Here is a 27,727-nt window from a genome sequence, read left to right on the forward strand (position 1 = left end):
CTAATCGCTGCATCCCAGTTTCAGTCATTCCTGTCCACTCATTAGGTAAATGATCATGTGGTTAGGCATACTGATTAAATCTTTTGCAATTCACCAGTTTTGCCAAACTCAGTTCTCTCATGTTGTGTATTTGCACCATAGACATCAATTTAGCATTAATGTTGCTTCTACAACAACCCCCACTCCTCTGATTTTGGAATTTTCACCAGATGCTGGATGAGCTCCTATCCGGACACTAGAACATTAGTGAGGTCCAGCACTGAGACAGGCTGTAAAATGTAAATGTGCAGATAGCACACATGAGCATATATACATCTGAGCACACATAGGATTAATCACATGTTCCCTCAGACCTGCTCTTAAAGGTTACTTCTACATTTCACTGTAAGTTGCTTGATTAATATGCCTTATTCTTCACACATGGTCTTATTCTTAGGCTGTGTAATTCTTAGGCAGTTGATAAACATGGGCTCAGGGATATTTGGAGGCCAGTCAGGTTCTTCCATGCCAACCATTTGGCCATATCATGTGTCTATCTTTATCCCTTCCTCTTTAAATGAGGAAGTTATATCTGAATCAAACAGTAGAAATTAACCTGCTGACCTCTGAAATGAAAACACAAACCATTCAGGAGGAGTACAAATGATTCCAGTCACATGGAGGGGACAAGTTACCACATGAATTCTACCACAGTGTAATATGACGGTTTTGGAAAAACAGAAACACCAGAGTTATGCAACTGTGGTTTAATGATTAGGCAATGTGGGATTCCTGCTGAACTTCCTACCTGTCCGGGTGTGGCCGTGGAGGTGTGTGTGTGTGTGTGTGTGCGTGTCGAGGGGGTGCAGGAAGGACCAGGAAAGAGGTGTTGTGGAGGGGGCGGAGAGGTTTCGAGTTTCGTAGAGATGCATGACAGTAGGTAGAAAGAAACTGTGTGTGAAACTAGCGAATTTCCTGTCTTCCTTTCAGAAGAAAACCACCAAGCTGCTGTGCATGCATAATGTTTGTTCCTGTTGTTAGGTGTATAGCAACATAAAAAAGCATTTTCCACAGTCATGGAGGAGCAGTATGGTACAATAGTTTGACCCATATTTCTATGATCACTGCTGTCATTTCTGGACTGAAGGTGTAAATAGATTCAGTATTTTTACAGGTCAGTTTTACTACATTTCCAAGTTGAAAAGTTTCTCAAATTTTCTGGAGGTAGAAACTCCTCTGGAAAATTAAGGCTGTCATGTGAGAATACTCTCCCTTAAAACCCAGGATTATTCCATTATTGCTACTTCTGCTGCTGCCACTGTGAGTAAGAGATAAAAAAAGAACACAGCTTGCGCAAATAATGCTACAGCTTCTACTTCTGGAACCTGGACTTTTTTCACTTAGAAGTTTTGAATAGTTTTGGTTCCCAAATATGAAAGACTGACTCTGACTGATCTCAGGAATTGGTGGAGAGCAAAACAGAGTTAAAAGGAGAGTGAATATTGAACATCATCATCATCAGTTGGCTTAAAACATGACTCCCAGCAAATGCTGAAGTTGTAAAGAGGCCATCGTTGCTATCGATTTCATATCACAACCTTGGTGTATTTATGGATTAAAACCTGAAATTTCAAAAAGTTGCATCAAGACAGTCACAAAGATTTATTAAAGCCTTAAAATTCTAAAAAAAAATCTATTCATTGCCATTTCTTTTTCTTTTTTTTTTTTTTTTTGCTGATGTTAAGTCTGAACTATAAATGTCACTATTTCACTTTATACTGTTTTATTTTCTTCACAGTTTATTTCTACCTTTTGTTGGCCTTTTTTCTGCTATATATTTTGTTGTTTGTCTTGGTGTTGCATGCAAAGCAACATGAGTTACACTGTATATGAGAAATACTGTACAAGTAAACAAATACCAGAGGCCCACTTACTACTATTAAAACCATAGGCGGGTGAGAAACGAAAGGAAAAAGTAGCATTAAGTATGTAACTAAGGCGTTGTTCCACCATGAGCCTGCAGCATAGCTTAAGTGCATCTTGTCATAGATTTTCCAATTGTGTGGAACTCCTCTAAAGTGATGCCCACCCTTCTTCCAACAGATATTCCCTCATTTGACGTTTTGATGACGGTGCTGGAGAATGCTGACTAAAATGTGGCTGCAACATCTCCAATAGTTCAGCTGGATTGAGATGTGGTGACTGTGAAGGCCACAACCCATAATTCACATCAGCCGTTAAGGGAGACAGATGTGTTTTCATCATGTTAATTCATTTATTTATTCAGGTTTTTTTTTTTTTTTTAATGTGTCACACATTTGAACTATGGCTTCTTCCTGTTACTGCATTACCAGTACCACTTCTCCTGCAGGTAGATGTTTATGTTTTATTCCTATGGGGACAAAACCCCCCCAAAGACAAGCAAAATACGCATAAAATACACATAAAAATACTGTAGAGGTCATAAATGTTGGAACACACAATGTTATAAAAAAAACCTGCATAACTCAACAGACTCTGGTGTTCAACTCTTCCTCTGGCAGGCTTCAGAATGTATTTGCTTGCAGCACCACCATGTGGTAACACTGGTTGTTAATGGATTCCCTAACTTGATGGTGCAGCAAAACATGCCACTCACAAGTATGTAAAAATAAAACAGTAACATGGTTAATTTTAATTTATGGTTACCTTAAAATGTTTAGCAAAACAATGTTTTTGGTTTTTTATATTACTCAGTTCTGTAGTATATTTTGGGAGTTTACTGATTATTTTTTACATATAAAACATTAAGATATTGGAAATATATTCTCTTCTATAGACTGGTAAGATGTCCAGGGTGTACCCCACCCTTTGACCAATGTCAGCAGGGATTGCCTCAACCCCCTCGCGTGTTATAGCTAATGGTTGGATAGATGGATGGACTTGCAATTAAATATGTAATGCAAACAAATAACCACAAACTACAGCCTCAGAAATGACCATAGAAACGAAACCACAAAACAAACTCAGACATCACGTCAGCAACAGTTAAATACATGTTTCAAATAGGTAGCAAATATCAGAATAGCACATATCACTGTAGTGTATTATAAAGGGGTTTCTACTTTTCTGGTTCAAGCTTGTGTTTGAATAATTACATAAGAATTTGCCAGTGTTGCCATGCCATTACAAAATCTTCTGTCCCAAAAACATTCAGGGCACCTTCATTTATTTGTCTTTTATATTGACACAGCAAAGGCCTCACATTAAGTGTATTTATATTTATTATACATTAAATGTATCTATCTATGACAAGGCAGAATAAAGGACGAGGACAGAGGACGTTGGGGTTGAGGGACTGGGATAGATTTGGAACTTCTTCAATATATTTATTTAAAAAATATATGAATACACCAGATTAATAATAATAAACATTTTAAATAATGATCTGTTAGTCCGGTAATGCATACTAAAAGTCTATTTTTTGGGACAGACGTCTACACTTTTAAATGAGATTTAGTAAATAAACCCGTAACGCTTGCAGCTACATTTGGGTGTAGTGAAGCTCTGACAAAATTGAAAATCAAGCTTCCTGTTGTCTTCATCCATTTTTACCGTAAAACTCAAAAACGGCTCCATAACAATTGTTATAAACTCATATTACCAACTAAAAGTTGGCTAATGGTGTCATTTCTGCCCAACACCTTTTTGTCTTACTCTGACGTTATTTCTCAGAGATTTTTAATCAACGTTACGCGAGTCCTGTCGCTGCACAGCAGATTGATGCCGCTGTCTTTTACGTATATTACGGTTTATGTTGCCAGGGAGTGACTCCCAACCACAGAGACACAATGGAGATGCAGTGACAATGTAAATAGCAGGTACCTGTTGTTGCTTCTCCTACAGAGCATTATTTAGAGTAACATTCTGTCAGTGCAATGTTGAAATGTTGTTGTCGTCTTCGGACTGCTAGCCGGTAACTAACTGTTGTTTTCGCGCTCGGTAAGTGAGATAACCAGCCGGCCCGTTAGCTAGCTATACAGCTAGCTTTCCACCTGCTTGTGCTCTGCTGCTGGGTTTGACTGTGTTTCCTCTGCTAGATATTAGCTGTCCAGCTAATCTGGCTGAGAAGTATTATGGAGTTTCCTTTCGATATTAACCAGTTGTTCTCAGAGAGGGTCTCCATCTTGGACCAGACTCTTGTTGCAGGTCGTAAATCAGCAGGAAGGTAAGTTAGAAGATGTGATATTGATATATGATATTGACTCATTTTCCTTTTCTCTTTGTTGTTAGCTACCAACAAACAGTGCCTTGTCTAGAGCCCATCCATAAAGTGCAACACCAGACACCATTCAGAAATCTGCCAATTTAAGGGGCCACACTGCAAGTAAATGAGCACACGTGAAAATGCTACACAGCTGGGTTTTGAAACCTTTGCTTTGTGTGTTCACTTTGTTGTTGTTGTTGTGGTTTTTATGCCACTGTCATAATTAAGACCTTCCCCTTGCTGTTTGACTGTAATGTATTAGTCAGCCACTCCTTGTCTAATGATATTTTACTCAACCATGTTTATATTTGCAGGCCGGATCTTCAAGCCCACATAGCCACAGTTATTGATGAACTTGGCAGAGCCTCAGCAAAGGTGAGTTTGATTTTATGTTTTTTTTTTTAGTTGTTGGCGTAAACGTGTTTTTAAGTCATTTTGAGATATACACTCAGTAACCTCAACAATAGAAGATCTTTGAACAACCTTTGGTCTTGACAACAGAATAGAATAGAATAGATCTTTATTGTCATTGTCACAGGTACAACAAAATTTAAAATGCTCTCCAGTCAATGCATCGAGTCTGTTAAAAATATAAAAAAGAATAAATAAAACATATAACAACATTAGCAGCATACATAGCAAACATATACAGTCATACACACCCAGTCTATGCATAAAAACAGTATATTGCTTATTATTTTTTTGCAGTATTGAAGGTTGTTATTGCACTTGGATAAAAACTGTGTTTGAATCTCTTTGTCCTTGCATTTATGGAGCTTATACACACTGCAGCAATCCTATCATTAACACTGGCCATGCAGTTATGAACATGTATATATATACACTCACACACATATGTGTGCCAGTATGTATATATGTTTGCATGTATGTACTTACTCACGATGACTCCATTAGTACTCATGTGTGGTTGCTTGCTTTCCACAGGCCCAGCATCTCACAGCACCTATAACGAGTGCTTCCAAGCTGCAGTCCCAGAGGCATCAGCTGTACCTGCTGAAGGACGCAGAGAGAAACGGGTACATCCCACATCCTTCCCTCGGCTTTCGCTCTTCTACACACACACACACACACACACACACACACACACACACACACACACACTGTATGTTTCTGAACTGACTGAGCTCCTCAAGTGGACCTGCTCAGCTCACCAGCAGTGAGTCATACTGTGGTCACAGTGCATGTACTGTAGTGTTGAGACATACAAGAGACTGTGCTTAATTCTCATGGCAGCAGCCCGCCTCAAATCACCCAAATGGAAAACTAGGTTGGTGCTTGTGACATGAAAAGTTATTCAGAGCACAGAGTCTTACTCATTGCAATTCACTGTGCCCCTGCCCCCTCCACCCTAACTAATTACCCTTGCTAATTATGGCTGTCCCTCCTTTCTCCTACATACAGAGGACATGGTGTGGTTGTGGGATTTCTCAAAGTCGGCTACAAGAAGTTATTTCTGCTTGTGAGTCACCTATTTCCCTTAATGCTCTTCTTTTTTTTTTTTTATCTTACTATCTTTTCAGGCCAGCTATAATTCCACATGCTTCACTGATCTTATCTGTTTGAACGTATGTCATCAGCTGTACATGCATGCTTGCTGTGTTTCCTGCACAGGATCGACAGGGGGTGCACATAGAGGCGGAGCCCCTGTGTGTTTTGGATTTCTACATAGCGGAGAACTTGCAGCGACATGGCTACGGATTAGAGCTGTTTGATTTCATGTTGCAGGTGAAGCATTCCCCTGGTCTGGTGCCAATTACTAGAAACTGGATTCCATGTAGTGGAGGGTTTTATTACAGTCACTTCTCCAGGCTCTTCAGTTAAAGAAAAGTACATGAGCAGTCTGTGGGTTAGATCGCTTGCCAAGATAAATCTTGTGATGAAATACAGTCATGAGGCTAATACTGATACTGATATTTCAGAGTTTGAAAACTTTATGCGTATATTGATGCGGCCAGTTTCTCTGTGCATCTCAGTCTCTCAATGTTCCACAAAATAGAAAAGCAGGAGTCTCTTGAATAATTAATAAGTGCTCAAAGCACTGTGGTAACTAGTAGCTTGACACATATAAAGGCAAAATTGTCCATACCTGGTCCACAGGACCACCCTGAAAGGCGGGATGTCTCCTCAAAGACATTGAGGGAAATGACCCACAAGTGAAACTTGGATCATGTTCTACTCAGTTACTCGGACAAACGTCCAGCCAGATGTGTCAAGAAGAGCAGTATAACACAACACTTTATATTTTAACATTGACATTTATATCAGTGACCCTGCAATTTTAACAGACTGTGTTTTATGACAGATCTATTTGTGTAGATTAGAAATAGAGAACAGACCAAAAACCGCTGCATAAATGCGGTAACAAGTTCTAAATACTCTGTTGCTGCATTTTTTGGAACAAAGTACCACAGTGTCATGTCCGTCGTGGCCATGAGAGCGCTCCCAACTGTCACCTTTACTTTTGATGCTGAGAATGAGTGGAATTTCAGGAATCCTGGGTGCCTGGAAAAAAAAACAAAAAAACGCATCACGCAACTTAATTGTGAGAAAATAAAAAAACTAGAGAAATGTGCCAGTACATTTCCTACCTGTAGTGCAGAGGATGTCCACAGTTCATTGCTAATTATCTTGTTTTCTCTCCGTCTCTTCTGTAGCACAAGAATTTAGAGCCGGTGCTGATGGCTTACGACAGGCCCTCGCCCAAATTGCTGTCTTTCTTGGCAAAGCATTACTGCCTGACGCAAAGCGTTCCACAGGTACAGTCTGCATTTTCCTATCATGCTATCACTGTATGTGAACGCATAGTTCCCTCCTGTCTGCTGCACACTATTAAAAACAAATCTGTCGAACTTCCACTTCTACCAATGAGATCTTTCTAAAAATGTCACTTGCTTTTAATCTTGACAGTGTGAAAATCTTTTCTTTCAAGTGACATTCACTGTGATTGCTCCACTTACTGGGGTTATATTTAGACACTACCACCTCTTTCTCTTCGATCTCTCGGCTTACGGTCCAGTATTATTGGTCTGCATGAAACAAAGCTTTAAAAGTAGATCAGTCTCTGTGAGTGTGTTTGTAGAAGAGAGGATATTTGAAAGGTGCACTCAGTCAGTCAGCTGAGTGTCAGTGTTGCCCCATTGGCCAGTTTCTGCTACACCATCGGGTAGGTCCTGTAGAAGACAGTCGCCAGAATGGCCCCGCGAGCACAAGGTCGGCCTTTCCCTCCGCAGCAGGCACATGCATTTCATAAGTAAATACAGCTGGAATCACAGCACAGCTGTTATCTTTAAGTTATGTTTGCTGTAATTTTGTGAGACCATTTTTAAAATTCTGTTTTCACGCTGGCGTTATGGGATACTCAGTGTAGACTAATGAGGGAAAAAAAATCATTTTAAACAATTTATGCGTCAGGCTGCAACATAGCTAAACGGGAGAAAAGGGAAGGGGGTCTGAGTACTTTCTGAATCCACTGTACGTGGGACAGTCCTGCTTTTTAAAACCAATAAACAGTTCTAGCTCGTTTAGCACAATTCTCTAAATCACTCTGGAAGGGATAATAGCCAGGGCAATAGGCCCATGATTAGCCATTAACTAGAACTCCAGAGACAAGTGGCAGGAACACCAAGTCTCTGTTCCTGGAAACCACATCTTTTACTAGATAAGATGAATTCTGCGTGCGTTCGGTGCATGTGTCATCTAGTTTTCGCTGGAGGCGGTTGAGGCTATAATAGGCAGAACTTTCCATGAGGTGGCAAAGTCTCAGCCTTTTCCTCCTTACTTGGTCAACATTTGTTGCTCACGCAGATAAGACATCTAATGAACTCTGTGTGATAGGGCCATATGAATGTTAATACAGTAAGTCCAGCCATGGGAGTGAGGAGGTCAAAAGACATCCCAACCTAGTGGTGAAAATGTGGGATTTTTTTCGCCCATCCCACCCAAGACCTTGAGACTGAGCAGTATTACCCACGTGAAAAAAAAAAAGTATACTCCAAGTTCATTCAATCAAGTAAACTTAAGTAAGGTTCAGGTACATTTCCCAAGCATACTTTATGTGGTAAGTATACTAATATCAGTGTACTAGTTGTATACTTGTATATACTTTCTCACACACTTGACCTTCAGGCCCGACAGTGGCGAAAGGTTCAAGGAGTATCTTCTCTTTATGGGGACTGCAGCAGTGGGGCCAGCCCCACAAATGCCACTACAGCACATGTCAGCTGAACGCCACGTGACCGAGCCATAGGTCACATTGGCCGTTCAAAAATGAACTGCTGCGAACTGTTTCCATTAAGGTATCAGAGCAGCTTAACTACTTTTCCCTTAACCAATTTCAGTATTTCCCGTGTTGCATCCGCTGACTCCTGATCAGCGGATAAAAGTCACATGATCTGGCTGAGCAGAAAGGCCAATTAAAATCCGTAGTTTGAGTTAACAAAGGATACTAAAATCCTGAGGCATCCCAATCCCGATCCTAAGGATTGGTATGAGGGCTGACCCAGGCACGTTTTAATGAGTCACTACTGGCTAAAATAAAGCAGATCAAATCCAAATCCTGAATCCCTTTTTTTTTTCCTGAGCTCTACTATGTTTTGCTTACAAAAGTGCCCAGGTGCAACTGAGCGGGTAAGCCCTAACACTCTTTCTTATTAATAAATGATCAGTATACAAGACATTCAGGTGGCAGCTTCTAACATTTAGCCTGCTCTGACCATCGATTTCCGGGCGAAATCAGCTGCTTAATCAACTCATTTTAGCCCACTTATTTATTGATATATTTATTTATTACTTGTACCTAGTGTCTCTGCCAGAAAACTGGCTGCTGACTATGCTTTTTTTCAGCAGTTTGCCTTGGTCATAGCTACAGGAAGCTCACTGCTATCCACACTTCTCTTCCACTTCTCCCATTAGGCAGGGGGAATTAGACTGAGCCCACAAGGCTACAGAAAGACTCAAACTGAGAGTAAACTTACGGTGTATAATTCCCTCTGTCTGGTTGTTAAAAAAAAAAAAAAAAATCTGTACTGAACTTTCATCCTTTTATATTCCAGGTCAATAACTTTGTGGTGTTCGAGGGCTTCTTCCTCAACAGAGCAGGTAGGTTTTCACCACCCTGATCTCATTGCTTTGATTTTTTTGTTGTTGTTGTTGTTGCAACAAGGGTTTTGTATTTGTTTTTCTTCTCTGTGGTAACATGAGCTATGAGGTGGGCGGCTTCAAACCTGATATTCTCAGTGGCTGAACCTGTGATTGGTTAGCATTCTGGGTATGACTATAAATCAGCCCTGTTTCTGCTTACTTTTGTATTCAAAAAAAAAGAAGCTGCATGATACCAGAACAACCACATATATTTATGAAGATAAGTTATTAAGTTCAGTTACAAGACATGTTTTATATGCTACAGCTTCAAAGTGAACTCTTGTCTTCGGCGTCACGATAAATTCATGTTTTGTTTTGGGTTTGTTTTTTTTTTTTTTGTTGAGGTGCAAGTTTGGAAAAAAATCGACCCAAAAATAATGATCTGCTTTGATTCTAGTACCAAAATCTTTTGTTTCACCAAACTCTCCCAGGCTCACCCTCCTCTCCTCTGACGGATCAGGGGATGTACGGCTTTTTGTAAGGACTTCTTTCTCTTTTCTTTTCTCATACCTCCCCAGCATCTTGTACCCCTTCCTTTGTCCCATAATTAGGTCCAAATTATATGTATGCTGCTCTTGGTCTCATGTTTCTTTCTCACAATTTTTCAGCCAGTTTCAGCACCCCCCGCCCCCCCCGCCCCTCCCATCACATGTATTTATCTACCTATACAGGTACAATATTGGCTATGTCGTGTACTATGCATCAATGCCATATATTGAACCCACTGTCCTAAGCTACAAAGAGTATCCACAGAGATCCACATGCTGTAGACCACCTCAAAGTCCCACAGAACACCTGACTGACAGTAGAGTACCTTCCTGTTTCCTGACACCCCCCCTCCCCCACAAATGTCTCTAAATATCTGACAGTTTGTTAAAAGTCACCACAGCGGCTGTTCCACTGGCTTATGTATTTCCAGTATTTTTAACTTAAATCTATGTTGTTTAAAAAAAAAAAACATGTACACTGTTCGGCACAACGTGTCCTGCTATTGTTACAGCTATATCTGTATTAGCTGCAGTCCCTAGAACGGTGTCAAGATACGTGGAGTGAATGGAGCTCGCTCCATCGGGCTGCATTGTTAATATTTTGAATCATTTCAAAATGTCGGTGTGTATATGTTTTATTATTTTTGAAACAGAATCTGGAAATTCTGGTTTCACTCAGGCTTTTTGTTGTGCATCAGGCAGCTAGCTAAGTAGCTTTATTAGCTAATGCAAGAGTGTTTGGTACCTTGAGTTTCATATGGTATTAATGAAAGGACATTATTTTAAAAAGGGGAGGTCACAGCATGTTAACATGCAAGCTTTGAATTTGACTATACTTCTATACTAATGCACATATTTGAGATTTTTTTACATTCAGCTAAATTCAAATTGAAACGTATGATGACTGATGCTGAGCTATGTTGTTGATAATATATTATTATTTCATAATTATTCTCAGTTACTTTTTTGTTGCTCTTTTTTGGCCCTTTTGGGTCACCTTAGATGTATGGAGGTTTGCGTTGTCCATGATGAGTGTCTTCTGTACTGCTTGGCACTCAGATGTGCTTTGCAGTCACACTGATTCATGTCGCCAGTGCTGTTAGAGATGTAGATGGTGGAAAACATGTTTTTTTGAGAAGCTCAGTGCATCATGGGAACAGTCTAGGCCTGTAGCAGCATAACTAGGGGATGGTTCAAGGCAAACCTAAGCCAACACTAACAATAAGCTTTATCAGAGAGGAAAGTTTTTAGCCTCCTGTTAAACATGGAGAGGGTGTCTGCCTCCCATCCTGGCAGATGGTTCCACGGTAGAGGAGCCTGAGAGCTGAAAGATCTGCCACCTATTCTACTTTTGGAGACTTGCAGTTTGTTTTATGTGGGAGTCAAAGAACATCCTGATCAAGGATAACTCCAGGACTCCTTACAGTGGTACTGGAGGGCAGGACAATCCTATCTAGGCTAATTATATCATTAGATAATATGTTTCTGTGGCCGTTAGGGACTTCTGACATCCTCTGATTAGAGTGCTGTTGGCCACCAGTGTAGCACACATCAGTGTTACCATGGGTTCTACTCTGCACAGCCACCAGGCCCACACAGTTCAGCTTGCTTAGTTTGTTTTTTTATTCTTACTCACAAACAAACACTGCTCTGCTCTATTGCCCAGCGACTCTGAGAGGAGGACAACCTCTGGCTTTGTTGTGCAGGTCAAGTGTGCTACTTGCTCACACTACCACATAAGGCCGTCATTAATGATGTCCACAAGAATCTTAAGATCACCTGCTATAATTACGGGCCAGGAGGGCAGTACACTGTAACAAATAGAATTGGCTGTTGTTTTTCCCAGGTTGGGTGTGAAAGACTAAGAACAAGGCTTTCAAATGAGTTATTGAGCTTAGGTTTATTAATAGGCTTCAGTAGAAAATGGCTGCAGCTCCACCTCCTCGGCTGGTGCCTTAAGAAATGTGTGTATTAATATGACTGGGGGAGATTGGATTCATTTAGGCTAGCGTACAGTCTTCATGACACAGCCAGGTTTCAGTAAGACACAATAAATCAATATTATGATCTGATTCTTAGATCATTTACTAATACATCTTGAAATGACAGAGATCTAATGTGCAAGAGTGCACATTTAATTTCCCTATTTTGTTACACTTTTGCAGTGGTAGTAGTTTCTTTTGATTTAATTTAGTTTAGATGGTTGGGGGCAGACACAGTCTCTATGGGATTTTTGTTGGGAAACTGTTCGTAATGGAAGCACAGAGAAGATGGTCACATTTCATTCAGACACTCCCCCCAGTCAGGGAGAGTAGGAGCTAAGCTGGGTCGGTTCACACCAGCTACTGGCAGATGGTTCCACGGTAGAGGAGCCTGAGAGCTGAAAGATCTGCCACCTATTCTACTTTTGGAGACTTGCAGTTTGTTTTATGTGGGCTGGCTAACTACAGCAGTTAACAGTTGAGTTTCCACGGTGCATCGCCATGCTTCCAGTTCAGTAGCCAGAGACCATCGCTAAGTGCTAAGCTAAAGTAGCTAGCAAATCTGAAATCAGGTAAAAGGGAACAAAAAAAATTACCTTCACCTCTTGATAATATTACAGTGCTGGCACAAGAGATACTGTTAAAATATAGTTTGCAGAGGACGCTATGTAAGGCTGTATTGCAGGTGGAGGGAGTCGGGGTGGGAGGGAGACCCTGTCATGTTCTGTGTCCGGCCCTGCTCTGAGTGTGTTCTCCTCCACAGCTGCCCAGTTGAGAAAGGTTCCCCTAAAAAAGCCAGACGGAGAGATCAAACCCTACTCTTTAATGGAGAGAGAAGGTAAACATTTCACTTCGCCACACTCATACATGTTAAACAGATGCATTCAGCAGTGGAAACACAGTGTTTCATCACTAACACGGCCCAGGCTTTTGGTGAGCCTGTGATGTTATCATAGTTATCGCAGTCTTTCTAGTTGTTTGAGCCACTCAGACAAATGGAGTCTGTAATTATCTGATGCAGCTTAAATGGCATGAGGTTATCAAGTGGCTGTGGCGTGGTGTTTGAAAAGTGCTTTTCAGACATGTTACCAGGCAAGGACAAGTCAAAGGTTACGTGTAAGCGACAGATGGATGTATTGTATAAAACTCTTAACATATAAATCTATTGAAGTATGTTGTGTTTGATGAGGTGACTCATTAAGCCTTCCAGAGATGGAAATTTCACTGTGTTATTCTGAGGTCTAGTTTGGCTCTGTGATGTCTTTGATAGATGAAAGAGTTCATTATATTTTTTTGAAAACGTTGAAACTAAATACAATAATTACTTGTTTAGTTCCTAATTTGAGAATAGTTATGAAGACAAAGCGTTGAGCTTTATCATTTCCCTGCATTTGGATGAAAGATGATTGGCAGTTTATTGTTTGAAGGAACAAAGAAAAGAAAGCACCAGGAAAATGGAACAATCATGGATGAAATTACACTGTCCTATGACTGAATATCTCACATTAAAAGAAATACATCTAGAATGTAGATTATTATTATTCACTGCTGACTGACAGGTGTATTAACTGCTGTTTTTTTTTTTTTTTTTATAAGATGATTATCCTCGATTGAAATTGTGCCTTTATACACTACTCCACCAATTTTCGGACACTGAGATCAGTTCACTGTCTTCCACAGCTCTCAGGAGCTTTGCAAAGTGTTAACATCAGCCAGTCATGAGCCATAAACATGTATAATGTGATTGCATCTTTTTTTTATAGAAAAAGAAACAGTTCTTTAAAGTTCCCACATCCATAAAGTCACTAATCAGAATTGCTTTCCTGTGCAGTGGTGCGTCAGGAGCAGAGGGTTCTTCCATGGCCGTTTGCTCCTCCTCACTCCCCCCAGCATGCGGGATCCTCCCAGTTCTCCCACTCCCTCAGTGTGGGATCCTCCCCCAGCAGGGTGGCCCCTCGGGCCGCTCCAGCATCCGTCCTGGGGGGCAGCAGGGACCAGAGCCCACAGTCCCCTCTCATCGACCGCTGCAGGGCAAGACGCACCAGGTAAGGAGCGGTCCACATCCGGTCTTTCTGACCACGTTTACATATTATTACGCTGTGATCTGGATCTTGTCTCTGCACCATTCCTACTGTCGTTTAACTATTTTCTTAAACCCCTTGCATATTCAGTGGATTCCAGACACAGCATTTGAATTTTCAAGGTTGCAGATCTCCATATACAGTACTCACAGTACACAGAGGAACGAATTTACATTCCTTCAGTGTGATGCTGTGAACAATAATGACACATTCATTAGACCTGACCTTTATGTGTGTCTGCAGTGCTCAGCAGGAGGGAGTAAAGAGTTCAGTAGCATGTAACACCCTGTTGGAAAAAAGCTGTTTGACAGTACTGTGGTTGTGATCCAGACGCCACGCTCTACCTTTTTCTAGATGGAAGTGGGTGAATAGTCCATTGGAGGTGTGAGAGGAGTCTTTGATAAAGTTGTTGGGCCATAAATGAGAAATCTATGAGTAGATTACATTGCTATGCGTGTGTAGTCTGGCCTTACAAGGCCAGACTACGCTAGACGTCTACGCTAGCACCTGCAGCTAGCAGCAGGAAACTGTTCACAGTGAGGTCTTTATAGTGGTCTCATAGAGCTTCACCAAATGGTTGTTTTGAGTGAAAAAAGCTCTAGAAACCCACAGGAGGTCTAGCAGGTACATTACCTGCTCAGCAGAAATTGGCAGACAGACACAGTTAGAGACTAAAGAGTCATATATTTTTCTCAAGAGTTGGCAGAGACCAAAAACAGGGCTAAAAGAGAGTAGAACGGATGTATTTCATCAAGTGGGCAGAAACACAACTCCAAATTAATCTTGGATTTATAAATAAACTGTTTGTTAACAAGTTAGCCCTGTCAATATACAAGGTGGCGAAATGTCCATGTTGTGTTCACAACTTGTTCTGCAGCTATTCTGTCAGAATTTGAGTCTTACCGTGACTACAGAGAATTGGTTTTGGTAGGAACATGGAACCATGGAAAACAATGCAACTTCAAATGTCTAAAAAAAAAAGAAACATTGATAGTCAGTAGTCTAACTTGTATTAGCTATTTTAGTTTTTGGTCTTAGTCCCAAGATACATAAATAAATCAAATCAAATCAAATGAAAAAGAATAATCAACGAAAACTCCAGATATTTTTGTCTCGTCTTAGTCGAAGAAAAAACATAAATATTGTAATTTAGTTGGATAACTTTGACATTTAGTCTTTCTTAGTCATCAGCATTTTAGTCATTCATGCCTCATTGGTTGTGTTGTACTACAGTGTGTTATACTGATATAGCGAGTGTTTATAATGGGCTGTGCATTATAACCATTATTACCATATTTGGAACCTTTTTGCTATGTCCTAGACAGCAGGCTAATGCTAACAGACTTCATTATTCAAGTCCAGACCCAGTCTATAGCAGTAGATTACAGTACTGAAAGGCTCTTCATATTTAGAGCTAGATATTTTAGAGCTGGCTAACAGTGCCAGTAATTACCTTCTAAAAGTGTATTCTTTAAAGTTAACTTATCATCAGCACCATGTGAATCTGCACATACAGTCAGCTTTTAAAGGTGTTACAGAGTGAGACACAAAATTAAACCCTTATGGTCCCAGGCAGGATCAGATCGTGTTAGAGCCCAAGAGCCCTAAATGTTCTGTTCTGTGATTTCATAGGCCTCCCGGTTGCACCTTCTTGGTGAGCTTAAATTACCCAGTTGTCTTATTATTGATAGATGTTGAAATACTGTTATGCTTTATTTTTAACACTCATTGTAAATGAGGGGTTGCGGTTACGAGGTGGGAAGCTTACAGTGTGCAGAGGCCCGGGGGGCAGTGCCAGGTTTCCCTCCGCCTGGCAGATGAATGCCACATTCCTTTCATTAATCACTTATTGTGTCTCAGCACAAAGCAGCCAGTCCTTGCTGTTTGTTCCGCTCAACCACAACTTTCTAAACACTGTCTCTTTCTCTCTCTCTTTCCCTTCCCCTTCAATTTTTTTTTTTTTTCTTGGTTCACCCATCCCACCCCATTTATCTTTCTCTACCCCTTTGATAAATTGTGTTTACCCCGTCTCCTCTTTTCACTGTCATCATCAACTGTTAATGCAGTTCCCTAAATAGATCTCAGCTGGGCTTCCATTGACCAGCCTCTGACTGACACCATTGACTCTTCCCTTTAAAGGAATGACTGTGGTGTCTTAGCTTGATAGATAGCCTGTTTCTGTGACACGAAGAAGGAGAGTCTGCTGTTGTTAGAATGATTATTTCTCCTCCTTTAGGCCTTTTTAAAACCTCCTTGTTATTTACGCAGCAGAGGGGAACATGATGACTCTGTCGTTTTTTTTAAGAACCAATTAAACTATGTGCCACAAAACTGCACGTGCCATGGCCTTTTGTCGTACAGCGGTCACGCACATGAATTGGTATGAATCGAACAAAAGGGTTGGTATGAGACAAGGCTGCACCTTCTATTTTCCAGTGTGATTTCCATTCTGTGACTTTTTATTTTTCATGCTTGGTTTTATTGATACACTGTGTGTGCATTTTTTTTTCCTGTTTTGTTATATTTGGTTTTGTTTTGTAATTATATCCTTTTTTTTTTTTTCTTTCTGTTGTCTTACTGAACTGTCCTTTTGGCTTGCACTTCCATCCCTTCTTGTGCCCCTGTCTTCTCTCTCTCTCTCTCTCTCTCTTTTTTTACCCTGCACTGTACATTTTCCGTTCTCTTCTCATCCTCCTTGCTGGCTGTTGCCATTTTTCTGGTAGCCAACAGGACCTAGTTGCCAGAGGCAGCCTGTACAGTCGGCACTTGGACAGCAAAGCTGTTGGACTGCTGGGCAGACACTTCCCAGGTAAGGTTCAGTGAACATGTTAATGGCAGTTAAAAACCTTGCTAGACTCATACATGGAGTCAACAAAATCTGACAAAATCTAAACTCAAGTGCCACTTACTTGCCTTGCCGGAGCTTTCAGCTGCATCTCACAGTCTTCCTCAGGTGTCAAACGCAAGCCTCATAATAATATCTGGATGTGCGTGACACCTGAGCCAGTTCCTTTCACTGATGGGAGACTGACATATGGCAGGAATTTAAAGGAATAGTTCACTCTATAATGAAACTGTCATTATCCACTCTTCCATTGTGAGCTGAAACCTTGGTGGTGTACTTTGGAGTAGTTTATTTCTTTCTGTCCCATCCATGGACTCCACTCCATCTCAGTCCTGATTGATTATTTATATTAATGTCCTTTATTGGAGTATTTGGACCTCCCTCACTGGTATTTATCTGGCTCGGATTTATAAGCACACGCCTATTTAAAACTAATATCCTGAATTAACGGCGATCAAATAATCATAAACCATGGCCCAGTGCTGAAGTGGTTGCAGCATATTGAACAGCTGTTAGAAGGTAATATACTCAGGCAGATAAAATTCCATTTAGCTTTAAGTTTATTAGACCCAGAGGAGACTCTGACCACTAAACACAGAGCCATTCAATAGGTGTATAGGCTATAGATTTATATTTTCATGGCATCTCAGTATATTGAAGACAGTATCAAGTACACTCACCGAGCAATTTAGTAGGAGCACTATACTAGCACTGAGTAGTTCCTCCCTTTGCTCCCATTGATTCCACAAGATATTAGAAACCTTCCCGTGCTGTCCCATTTACCACTTTCTCAAAATGAGCCAAGAAAACATTCCCCACACCACCACCACCACCACCACCACCACCTCTCCAAACTCTGACCCTACCCATCTGCAGCCTCAGCAGAAATCCAGATCCATCAGACCAAGCTACGTTTTTTTCTTCAGTCTTCAACTGTCTCTGTCAGTGTATATTCAGCCTGTTTGAGTTCATAGCCAAACAGCAGTTTAGTCATATCCACATTACAAGTCCAATATTTGCCTTCTTGTCCCAACCCAAGATTTCCCTTGATGGCAGTTTATCCTCAGAGCAGAGACTGAGGATTCTCTTGTTAGACACAAACAGTCATTAAGCCGTTTGGAAGAATCGTAAAAGAATTCATTGTGGAGTGAACTATTTAATGGGCTGTTAAAATCCGATTTTGCTTAATTCTAACCTGAGTTTCAGTGGGAAAAGATTTCTTTCATGGGAAAGTATCAATTTTCCATTTTTATTTTTTAAATTCCAAGAATATAGGGTCATTAAAACCACCCTGTGTGAATTGCACGTTACTAAAGTCAGGTGCGGTGCAGCCAGGCTGCTCTGCTCTCCTTCCTCATGTGTTAGTACCTTGTGCCTCCTCAGGTGTGAGACCAGTGGGGGATCAGTCATACGCACTGGGATACACAGACACACACAGGTTGGCCAGTATTCACACACCACAAAGCAGGTATTTACTCTACTGCACTAGACTCTTGGGGCATTTAACTGTTAAACATCTTCAGGGAGGTTAATGAGCATGACAGGAGAACGTGAGGAGGTTTCGGTGACTCGGCCCCTATGCGCAGACATGTGTGGCCAAAAACGCATTCTTAACTGTGGTCAAAGGAGACGGTCCTCACCAGAAACTGAAGCTGGAATTACAGCTCTGTGCAGACACATGTAAATATCACTGTGGATCTCCATAGAGGAGCATTGTGGGTAACCGTAGGGTGTAGAGGCTTACAAACAAGGTGACATACGCCTTTAGCAAACAAACAAGCTGATTTGTCAATGTACAACATGTCTGACAAGAGTCAGCACTGGCCCCGAACCTTATTTGAACTTACGAACATGGACACGCATCTTGTCCTGCACCTGTTTGTCTCGTCTCTGAAGACAGCTCTTCATGACTCTGGCTGTACGTTTGGGCTCGTTGTCCTTGAATTTTGACTCTATCACTGACAAATTTTGTTTGTCCGTTTGTTATTTTGGTAGGAGGACTTTCTGCAGTGCGTTTTCCGTCACATATGTCTACACATTGGGTTATTATGCAGTAAAATTTTCAGCCAACATGTTTGCCCTGTGCCTTCGTCCTTATCCTTCTTCCACTGACCCTGCACCGTCCTTTTCGTCCAGGTTCCAGCCTCTATCATTTCCACCTCTGTCCGCCTCCAAGAAGGATGGCATCTGCAACCAGACCTCCATAAACAGCAGGGAGACACACCTGGCTGCAGATGCCAAAGCTCGTGGTGGTGATGAGGAGAAGAGTGTCAGGGTGTGGGACAGTCCACAGTGTCCAGCAGGAGACACGTTGGTCAGCCGGGGACGTCTGTCGGAGAAGGAAAGCGACAGAAGCCGACGGGGCTGGTCGTGGACTGTGGGAGAGAACTGCTACACTGCCCAGTGGGTGAAGCAGAAGCAGGAATACAGGAGCACCCGGCCCTGGTGATCAGGAGCCCTCTGTCGAGTAATTCAGCTGTCGACCACTTACACCTCGAGTAGCTGACCAAACGGGTGCTAAGAACCAAATAGATAATAGGGTGCTAGACACCAAAAGGAGTTATTTCACTGCAAGAGCCATCAGACACCAGCCAAACCCGTGTGAAAATGTTGGTCTGAAGTTATACTAAAGCAGCAGCTGTGGCCTGAGCTGGTCTGGTTTTAGTTCATGTCATGGTAAATGTTCAGCAGCATGCGACCCTCCCTGTATTCTTCCTCAGCTCTCACTCTCCTGGCCGCCTGCCCTCTGACAGGCTTCGTCACAGCCACAGTCAGAATGAGAAAGGACAAGCTGCGACTGAACTTTGTAAAACCCAGCCGTCAGGTGTGTCCAGGGGTAAGACGTCGGCAGGAGTCTTAACCTCTCTTTTAAGCTGTCCTTTTTTTTTTTTTTTTCCCCCATCACTTTTGTTGTTATAACCTGGTCCATTTTTTGTCTTTGGCTGCTTTAGTCACTGGCCATTTAAAGGTGAAGCTAAGCTTGGAAGCAAAAGTTGCAAGACTTTAGTCAAAACTCTCCACGTAACTCAACTGGCACAGAGCCATGGAGATACTTCCTACTTTCTTCCCAAAAAAAAAAAAGCGAAGTACCAGTGAAAGCTGTGTGGAGAAATCCTGTCTACTTCCGTGATCAGAGCGGAGGCTCAAGTTCCTGAGGCAGACGTCCAAAACCTTTGCACCTAAAACTGAAAAACCTGCAGCCATCTCCAGGGCAGTTACACTACTCGTTTTCCCTTTAGCTTGATTTTCCAGGCTTGAGTGACTAACATCTGTGAGCATGTACCCAAAACGCCTTTTGGAGTCATTTCCTTCAGTTGATTCAGAGTCTGCCGTGCAGTTCTTTCAGAGGAGGACGGGAGCGTGGGATTTTTCAGGCATTTTGCTGCCAGACATCATTGTTCTGCTCCCACTGGTTCTTGAATTCCTGCGTTGGTTTTTTTAGCTAAAGTCGCTCCCCTTCTGTACAGAAGGCGATGAAAAGAGTTACGTGTGAAATCATCGGGGGCCGCAGCAGGAGCACTGTGTGCAGTGCCTTTCTGCCAGTAAAATAAAAGCGACTGACTGGTCCTGAGAATTTTTTCCAGCAGAGTTTTCCGTGTCTCTTCGGTCGGCTCTCTTGGATCCAAAACCCCCTGCTCTCCCCTTTGGCAACGACCCAAACAACTGCTGCTACTCGTCAGGCAGCAACTAAGAGCTCTTTATCAGCAAACACAACATGACGACAACTTAACAAAACTCCATCCACTGTTTATCATCCATTTATCATTGATGCTATATCTAAGCCTTCAGCTCCCCCAGGAGGAGCAGCTGTAATCCAGACCCACATTAAAAAGAAAAAAGATTATCAAATGGAAGAAGTAAAATTACAGCCCCCCCCCCCGATATGTTCAAGACCCCTATATGTCTGCCAGCAGATTGGTTCAAAGTCTAGAACCCAACCCATGGACTGCAGCGCAGCATTGCTCTGGTCCACGACACATTTGGCACGTCTCTCTCTCCACCTCCTAACTCCGTATCCCAGCAACCCCGTGCACGAACCGGTCGTTCTGCTTCCACGAGTTCACTGTCCGCTGCTCTCAATCCACTGATGAACACTTGGATGTGTTGTTCTCTGCAATGACCTCTGAAGAATCATCACACCACATACAAATAAAATAAAAAAAAACAGGATTTTATTGCTTTCTCTGTAAAACTCTCAAACACTTTTTTTTTCTCTTTTGTTTCTTTATGTTCTTCCTCACTACACAAGGGTGTTTTTTTTTTTTTTTTTTTTTTTACAGGATCAACATTCAAGGAAATGCTACTCAGAATACTCATTACAAATAACCTTCTTCAGTTACCAGCTGTTTAGAGGCTGTTGCATGCAGTAATGGTCGGAGCACAGTGTTTAAGGTCTGACTGAACTCTGCTTCCTCGTAGCTGTGTAGTCATTTTACCTGTCTGAGTCAATTAGCTCAGTTTTCCCACCTCTGCCATATAAGTAACTCCCATGGTACTTTGACCTTTTAGCAAAGAGCTCATTCTTGCTGAACTTGTTTTTCCTTTCCGTCAGCAGAGGAAACTCAGACTGAGCTTATTGGACCATGGGGACATCAGCTGCTTACAGGGAGGATGTTTAATGATTGAAAGGAGAGCTGCATAGTTTCACGGGTCACAGAAAACGAGCGCAAGGAAACTGCTTCAGCTATGTTTTTGTTTTGTTTTTTTTTTCTTTTCAAATCCTCAGGGGGCCTAATGTAGCTGCTGCTGCTGCTGTAGCGCAAAGCCAACAAGCCAAATAAAACAGTTAAACCTCCCAAGAAATGAGATTATTTGATTGATGTTTCCTTGATCCTGGAGTCAGGATGTGGATAGCTTAGCTTAGCTTAGCTTAGCTTAGCATAGGGACTGGAAGTAAGGAGACACAGCGAGCCTGGTAACTAGCACCAAAGTTTAAAAAAAAATACACCTACCAACTTTCAAAGGTTACAAATTAACACGCTGAATCACTTTACAGCACGTTGAGTGACCCTGTAACTCAGTAACCCTGAATATTTGAGTGTTACTACGCTGATCTACGTGAGATGCCATGCCACTGCAGTGATGGTGGCTTCACTGAAGCTCTAATTAGTAGATCCAGTCTCAATGGCACCAAACCCAACAACTTCACTATGTGATGACAGCACTGACAGATTATATCATTCAGCTTTGGAGCTGTTGGTAGCTGTGTTTTTGAACAGTCCTTCAGCTAAGCTAGGCTAATTCAACACAGACATGAGTAATCCGAACATCTTTACTGGACTTATTTCCCAAAATGTTGATCCTACTGATTGAACTGACTGACATTTCTACATACACTGTCCCATGGGCACAAACTTCCTATGCAGCAGCTCTTGTCTTTTGAAGATATTTTACGATCTACAGTGTTTAGGAAATCTGTGACAGGAAACCACCAAGCTACTTGCCCCCCCCCCCCAACCCCCCCCCAACCTCCCCCCCCCCCGAGTCCAAAAGGGTGTCATCAACATGCGATTTCTACTCGGCCTCTTGGAGTAAGGAGAGGTAGATGCTGGACTGGAGGAAACGGGGGTAACAGTCCGTGTCCAGGAGCGAGTAGATGCGTTTCTGTGCGTGGGACAGGGAGGTGTGAGACGGAGCCTGCAGCAGCTGGATGGTCAGATCTCTGGTTTTACTGTCCAGGTTCACCTACAGCAAAACAACACAGGGGACTGAACTACACCTGTTGAAAAAATCAATTCCAGCATAAGAGTTGCTTTTGTTCATTAACACTATTCTGCTGGTGAGACTGTGAAAGGTTTAAAGTGTTACTATGTAACTTTTGAAAAAGGAAATAACACAATCTTTCACTTCCAAATGAAGAGCTGGATTAATAAATAATAAAACCCACCTGTGCATCATTCAGTACACTCGGGGTGATGGTGAATCTTAAAAGGCCTTAAAATACGTGTTTATTTTCTCCATTAGCCTGTCACCCCTTATAGCATAGCATAGCATCAACGGCCCTTATATGAGAACACTACTTTGTGTGAAGTCTAGCTCTGCACATCAACGCAGCTATTGATGTTAAACTTGAACTGCTGAGACAAGCTTTGGAAAACCCAAGGAGCATCCAAAACATACATGGCACATTGTTTGGAAGAAGGCGGCATACAGGACAGGACTTGAATTACACTTCCCCTTTCACAAAGAAAAGTTGCAGCCAAATTGAATATAAAAACAGGTGTGTACCTCCCGTGGGGCCCCTGGTTGGATGTAAGTGGCGCTGATGTCCTTGGCCCTCCTGTGCAGGCTGAAGTTGTTGGACGAGTGTTTGTACTGCTCACAGGCCAGATAGAACTGCAGATTCTCCTCACTGAACTCAGAGCGCAGGAATGCTCCAAACACTGACACACCAGCTGAGAGGAGGAGGAAGATAAGTGGGGCTTACCTCACCACGCAACGTCACATTACACATGTTACAAGAGGACGACACCCACGCGCACACACAGAACACTGACACAACAATCCCTCAAGCCCAATAAGGAGACACACAAGGGTTGCCAGCAGCAGGGTGTCACAGGCTCATGGTAAATGTTTGGCTCACGCCCATTGTCTCTACTCGAGCTGTCTTCCTTACTTTGACTGTGAGCCGTGGCTTTGTGCAGAGGAAGGCTTCAAACTGCTGACACCACACATACAATATGTCACAGTTCCCACACGTCAGCTGCAGGAGACAGGACGGCCAAATTAGCACGGCACTGATAACGGAGGCCAGATCACACAGAGGTGCTGAGGTCAGACCTCAGGGGCCAGGCTCTGTGTACGGCGGCACCAAGAGTTCCCAAAACATACGACACTACTGCAAGAGTCAACGCAATCAGCTCAGTTTCAGCTGATTGGTCCGTTTCAGACGGTGTGTGTGGAATTGTGATTAATCCGACGCTGAAAACAGTCCCCAGCAGATGTGCCGTTTCCTCCTGTTTGAGTGATGTCTGCTAAGAACTGAGCCCTTTTTTAAGCACTATGACTGTCTTCCATAAGAGACTGTCTGAAAATGTGCTCCATATTTAAACATTATTACACTATTACACACACTGTGCCAACTAGTTCTGCTGAAGCACGACTCCACCCTTATCTCAAAACACTGCTATGCCTGAGAACAGCCTCACAGAGCAAAGTCTTGTTATTCGACACCCATCCCTCTCACCCAGAGGACCATCCCAGCTCATCTACTACCAATCCGGAAAACCTGATGCCGAATTTCCAAACAAACAGCGGCGCTTTTCATTGATGAATGAGTTTTTCCACCTTCCAGTTTTCTATTTTGCTTTCATCTGCTTTCCAACTCACTTCAACATCATTTCTGTTTTTAAGTGTGCTCAAAAGCTCCATTTTGGCCACACAAAAAAAAAAGTGATACCAAATCTAAAATAATTTGAGAACTAATGATAAGAATCTGTGGTAAATGGGCGGCCATGCGAGCTGAATGGAAACATTCTGTGGCATTCAGAATATTCTGTCTGTGTTATCAGAGCGTTTAATCAGGGTCTGTACTGATTTTGGTGATAGGGCGATAACATCAGTACGTCATTCTATACTCGAGAATAGTGAGAGTACTCCAACAGAAATAATACTTCCACGTTAACACAGAAGGTGGAGTCTGCCCGTGCAGACATGCAGGTCTCCTCACCACGCACCACTGCAGCCGTAATGCTTGTTAATGTCAGACTGGTCAAACATCCTCTAGCTTGGAGAGACTTTTAGACCCTGTCATAGGTGTGATTTATAAGTCCTGGTGTTTACTATGTGTTCTATTCATAGACGCCGCAAGGTCAAGGGGAAGTGCAGTCTTCTTTAGCTTTATTGCACAGCACACAGTAACCGGTGACGTCAGCTCAGATGTTGACATCACTTCAGCAACTTGTGAGTTCAGATAAAGCCCAGGGGAAACTTGAGACAGACTGGACTTTTAGTTGCACAAAGATTTCCCACAAGGCAGAAGTGGTCAGTCAGTTAAATGTCAGGTTGATGAAAAGCGCAAGAGGCTAGAAAGAAAAGAAAATATATATGTATATCATCTAACATCAGTTAAAGGTGTGGAGTTTTCATTGCTATAAAGTAAAATGTGTGCTGGTCCCTTTAGGTCTTATGCACACATGTTGAATTTCCTACCTGGTAAAAATTTATTGTATGTTTTATAGTCTGAATTGTTCACATTAGCTCATGGTGTTCTTCTCTTATTTTATTCACCCATTTCTACCTTTACTGTCATTGCTGCCACCAACTGAAAAAAAAAAAACAGATGCTTCAGTCAACCAATAAAGTGTCTCCAAGAGGTTGTTTGGCTAAATACAACTCAGATCTCTGAACAAAGCAGGACTCACTTTGACTGGCCAGCAGGGCGTTAAGGGACTGGGCCCATTTTTCCAGCTCCTCTCGGCTGATCATCCTCTTCCTGCTGTGGCCCACCTGACTCCACTGACGCATGAAGTGCAGGTGAGACCTCCTCTCTGTAGCACTGTGGACAAGGACCATGAAAGGACAGGAAGAGGCGGCAGATGTCAACAGGCAGATCGTGGCAAAAGACACACTATCATCACGTCTCCGAGAGTCCTCAAACATCAGGACAACATGTGGCGTCACAACAGTCTAATAAGGTTGGTGAAGACCAACTGTTGTATTATTTTACGTGAGGTAATATCTATCAATTAGCAACAATGAATAAAATAAAGCTTTTCACCTGTCTTTCTGCTCTGTGTTGAACAGGTTGGAATTGGAGGAATGAGGGCTCTGCAACAGAAACCACAAAGTTATCTGGGGATCTTCCACCTGTTCAGCTCAATGTGAATCCTTCCAGGATTGACTCTGACGGAGAACTACAGCCCTGAAGCTCTTTCCATGTCTGCATTGCGTTTCATCTACAATCCACACCGACCTTTCTTCGTAGCGCCACCTCCTAGAAGCTTCTTGATAACATTACAAACAGGGATTTCAAGATCTTTGGCTACCGCCTCGTAGCCTTTTGAATTATGTTTTTTTAATATTGGCATTTCTGATGGTCGCAGACAGCAATGACAGTTGAGAAGCTGTTACAGTGTGGGCTGGAACTTAATTAACAACCCACCTGCCCAAAAAGACTCTTGAGGTGCAGTTTCGCAGCTGCCAGTTTGGGTTTATGGTGTTGTCTGTGCAGCGATATGAAGGAGAAGGGGTTGGAGGAGGGCGATGGAGATGCGGAAGGCGGGCCATCTGTCTCCACACTTTCACTGCTGTCCTCGGCGGCTGGGGCCAGCTGGCTGTCGCTGTAGGCCCTGCAGCCTTCATTGATGACACACACTCCCAGGTGGCTCTTGTCCAGTTTCCCCAGCTCGCTAAGGTTCTCTACACTGACGCTGTGCTCCTTGGTCAGCTCTTTCTTGCCCCCCTCACTGGGACTCGATATGGGTTCCTGGATAGCGGGAGTCAGGCCGGCTGACCTCTTATGCACCTCGTCTTTCACCGTGTGAGGCGTGTAGGTGCCAGACTCCCGATTCCTCTCATAATCTGGGTTCTTCAGTGCCACCCTCTTCCATGGGAGGAAGTCAAGATCCAGGAGGGATCCCTCAGAGCTGAATCTACGCATGGTCGCTGTATGAGGAGTGATTGAGACAGGTAGGAAAAGGAAGTGCTGCAAAAAAAAGTGAAAAAGACAAGCAAAGTCTAGAAATGAGGCTCAAAAATAGATAATAAGTGCACAGCAAGCTGAGGGAAGCAGAGAAGGTTGGGAGAGGTGATAAATCAGAAACATAGGTCATAGACTATGACAGACTATAGGCTGCTCCACATTACTGTTTCTGCTCACTATACACTCACTTTATTAGGAACACCACACTAACACTGGGTAGTTCCTCCCTTTGCTCTCATTGAGTCCACAATATGTTGGGAACCTTCCTTTGAGGTTCTGCTCCATGTTGACATGATTCCTGTTCTACCACATCCCAAAGGGGGTTCTACTGGATTCTTGTCTGGAATCTGGGGGAGGCCACTGAAGTTCACTGGACTCACTGTCATGTTCATGAAACCAGTTTGAGACGACTTTTGCTTTATGACATGGAGCATTATCCTGCTGGAAGTTTTCTGAAATGTTATATTATATAAATATGAAATACAAATAAAGAAATCTGAAGCTAGGTTTAAAACTCTACTGGAGGAGGGGTGTGTGTGATACCTATTTTTGTCACTCCATAAATCAGAAAATGTCCAAATAAATAAATACATTTTCGCCATGTTGTTAGGAACAAAATCTTATTTAAATCAGGCTGTGAAATACACTGTGTGTATGTGCTGCTGAAAAGGAGAAAAAAAATCATTTTGAGAAAACGGCTTTTAAAGATCTGTATTGTAATTGAAATGTACAGACCACGTGAAATGAAATAAACACATAAATGTATGTTTTGGACGTTTTCTTTCCACCAGACCGAGAGTAGATATGTTAAGGAAGCAAAACATGCTGTAGTGCCGTGTAGTGTTTACCTCTTCGCCCCGCTGTTAAGCTCTGTCCATGGCAGATCGTGAGGTTTACTCCAAATCTCAGGAGCAACGTGCATGAAGCGGAGGTTCGGGATCCACCAGTGCCAAGTTCAGGTCCTCAAGAAGAAAGCGAAATCCAACCTGCGGCGCTCCCTGCTTCTGTACAGCCTCCAGATTTGTTCTTGGGCTCCTCAGACCTCCCTCCTCCTACAACGCTTTCATGTGCTGAATTGAACGGGGCTCGAGGAATGAAGACAAACAATCAGGAAAAGTTCCGCAAAGTTTCGCCCACTGACATTTGAATGTCACGGATAGGCTTCCTCCTCATGACTGCTGCCACACCTTCACTGCTGCCTCAACTTGTCCCTGAGACCGACACACACTTATGAGAGGAGCCGCCTGCAGCCTGGCGTGTACACGCACACACACACGCACGCACGCACGCACGCACGCACACA

General features: G+C 42.5%; 2 protein-coding genes across 8 annotated transcripts; one reads left to right on the forward strand and one right to left on the reverse strand.

Annotated features, from left to right (window-relative positions):
- Positions 1–957: 957 nt before the first annotated feature.
- On the reverse strand, positions 958–27,627 carry si:ch211-152p11.4 (regulator of G-protein signaling 1). Of its 2 annotated transcripts, none has more exons than XM_041052783.1 (7): positions 27,273–27,627; positions 25,885–26,501; positions 25,501–25,550; positions 25,145–25,278; positions 23,010–23,176; positions 22,253–22,466; positions 958–991 (listed from the first exon to the last, which is right to left on the reverse strand). In XM_041052783.1, exons 2-6 carry the CDS (start codon positions 26,380–26,382, stop codon positions 22,296–22,298), a joined length of 1,020 nt encoding a protein of 339 aa, XP_040908717.1. In that variant the 5' UTR covers positions 26,383–26,501; positions 27,273–27,627; the 3' UTR covers positions 958–991; positions 22,253–22,295. The 2 variants fall into 2 exon arrangements, with proteins under 2 accessions (XP_040908717.1, XP_040908716.1); XM_041052782.1 differs by having other exon boundaries at positions 25,885–26,427; positions 27,273–27,626.
- Positions 3,782–20,622, forward strand: atat1 (alpha tubulin acetyltransferase 1). 6 transcript variants are annotated; one of them, XM_041052778.1, is made up of 14 exons: positions 3,835–3,960; positions 4,059–4,186; positions 4,540–4,600; positions 5,171–5,262; positions 5,648–5,705; positions 5,858–5,971; positions 6,901–7,002; positions 9,298–9,343; positions 9,817–9,862; positions 12,619–12,693; positions 13,687–13,900; positions 16,660–16,745; positions 18,165–18,249; positions 18,918–19,174. In XM_041052778.1, the coding sequence occupies exons 2-14, from the start codon at positions 4,095–4,097 to the stop codon at positions 19,035–19,037; spliced, it is 1,191 nt and encodes a 396-aa protein (XP_040908712.1). In that variant the 5' UTR covers positions 3,835–3,960; positions 4,059–4,094; the 3' UTR covers positions 19,038–19,174. The 6 variants fall into 6 exon arrangements, with proteins under 6 accessions (XP_040908710.1, XP_040908712.1, XP_040908711.1 ...); XM_041052776.1 differs by lacking the exons at positions 3,835–3,960; positions 9,817–9,862 and adding an exon at positions 3,782–3,828 and having other exon boundaries at positions 18,918–20,622; XM_041052777.1 differs by lacking the exon at positions 18,165–18,249 and having other exon boundaries at positions 18,918–20,622.
- Positions 27,628–27,727: the final 100 nt, after the last annotated feature.

Source organism: Toxotes jaculatrix, chromosome 13, assembly GCF_017976425.1.
Source record: "Toxotes jaculatrix isolate fToxJac2 chromosome 13, fToxJac2.pri, whole genome shotgun sequence".
Taxonomy (NCBI): Eukaryota; Metazoa; Chordata; class Actinopteri; family Toxotidae; genus Toxotes; species Toxotes jaculatrix.

What these genes read in the sequence shown, in the direction of transcription:
- si:ch211-152p11.4 (XM_041052783.1), bottom strand. Translation starts at nt 26,382, where the DNA reads ATGCGTAGATTCAGCTCTGAGGGATCCCTCCTGGATCTTGACTTCCTC. An exon ending in TCAAGAGTCTTTTTGGGCAG is followed by an intron (nt 25,551 to 25,884) that starts GTGGGTTGTTAA and finishes TTTCTGTTGCAG; the next exon opens with AGCCCTCATTCCTCCAATTC. An exon ending in AACACAGAGCAGAAAGACAG is followed by an intron (nt 25,279 to 25,500) that starts GTGAAAAGCTTT and finishes CCTTGTCCACAG; the next exon opens with TGCTACAGAGAGGAGGTCTC.
- atat1 (XM_041052776.1), top strand. Translation starts at nt 4,095, where the DNA reads ATGGAGTTTCCTTTCGATATTAACCAGTTGTTCTCAGAGAGGGTCTCC. An exon ending in AAGGACGCAGAGAGAAACGG is followed by an intron (nt 5,263 to 5,647) that starts GTACATCCCACA and finishes TCCTACATACAG; the next exon opens with AGGACATGGTGTGGTTGTGG. An exon ending in TGCAGGGCAAGACGCACCAG is followed by an intron (nt 13,901 to 16,659) that starts GTAAGGAGCGGT and finishes TTTTTCTGGTAG; the next exon opens with CCAACAGGACCTAGTTGCCA.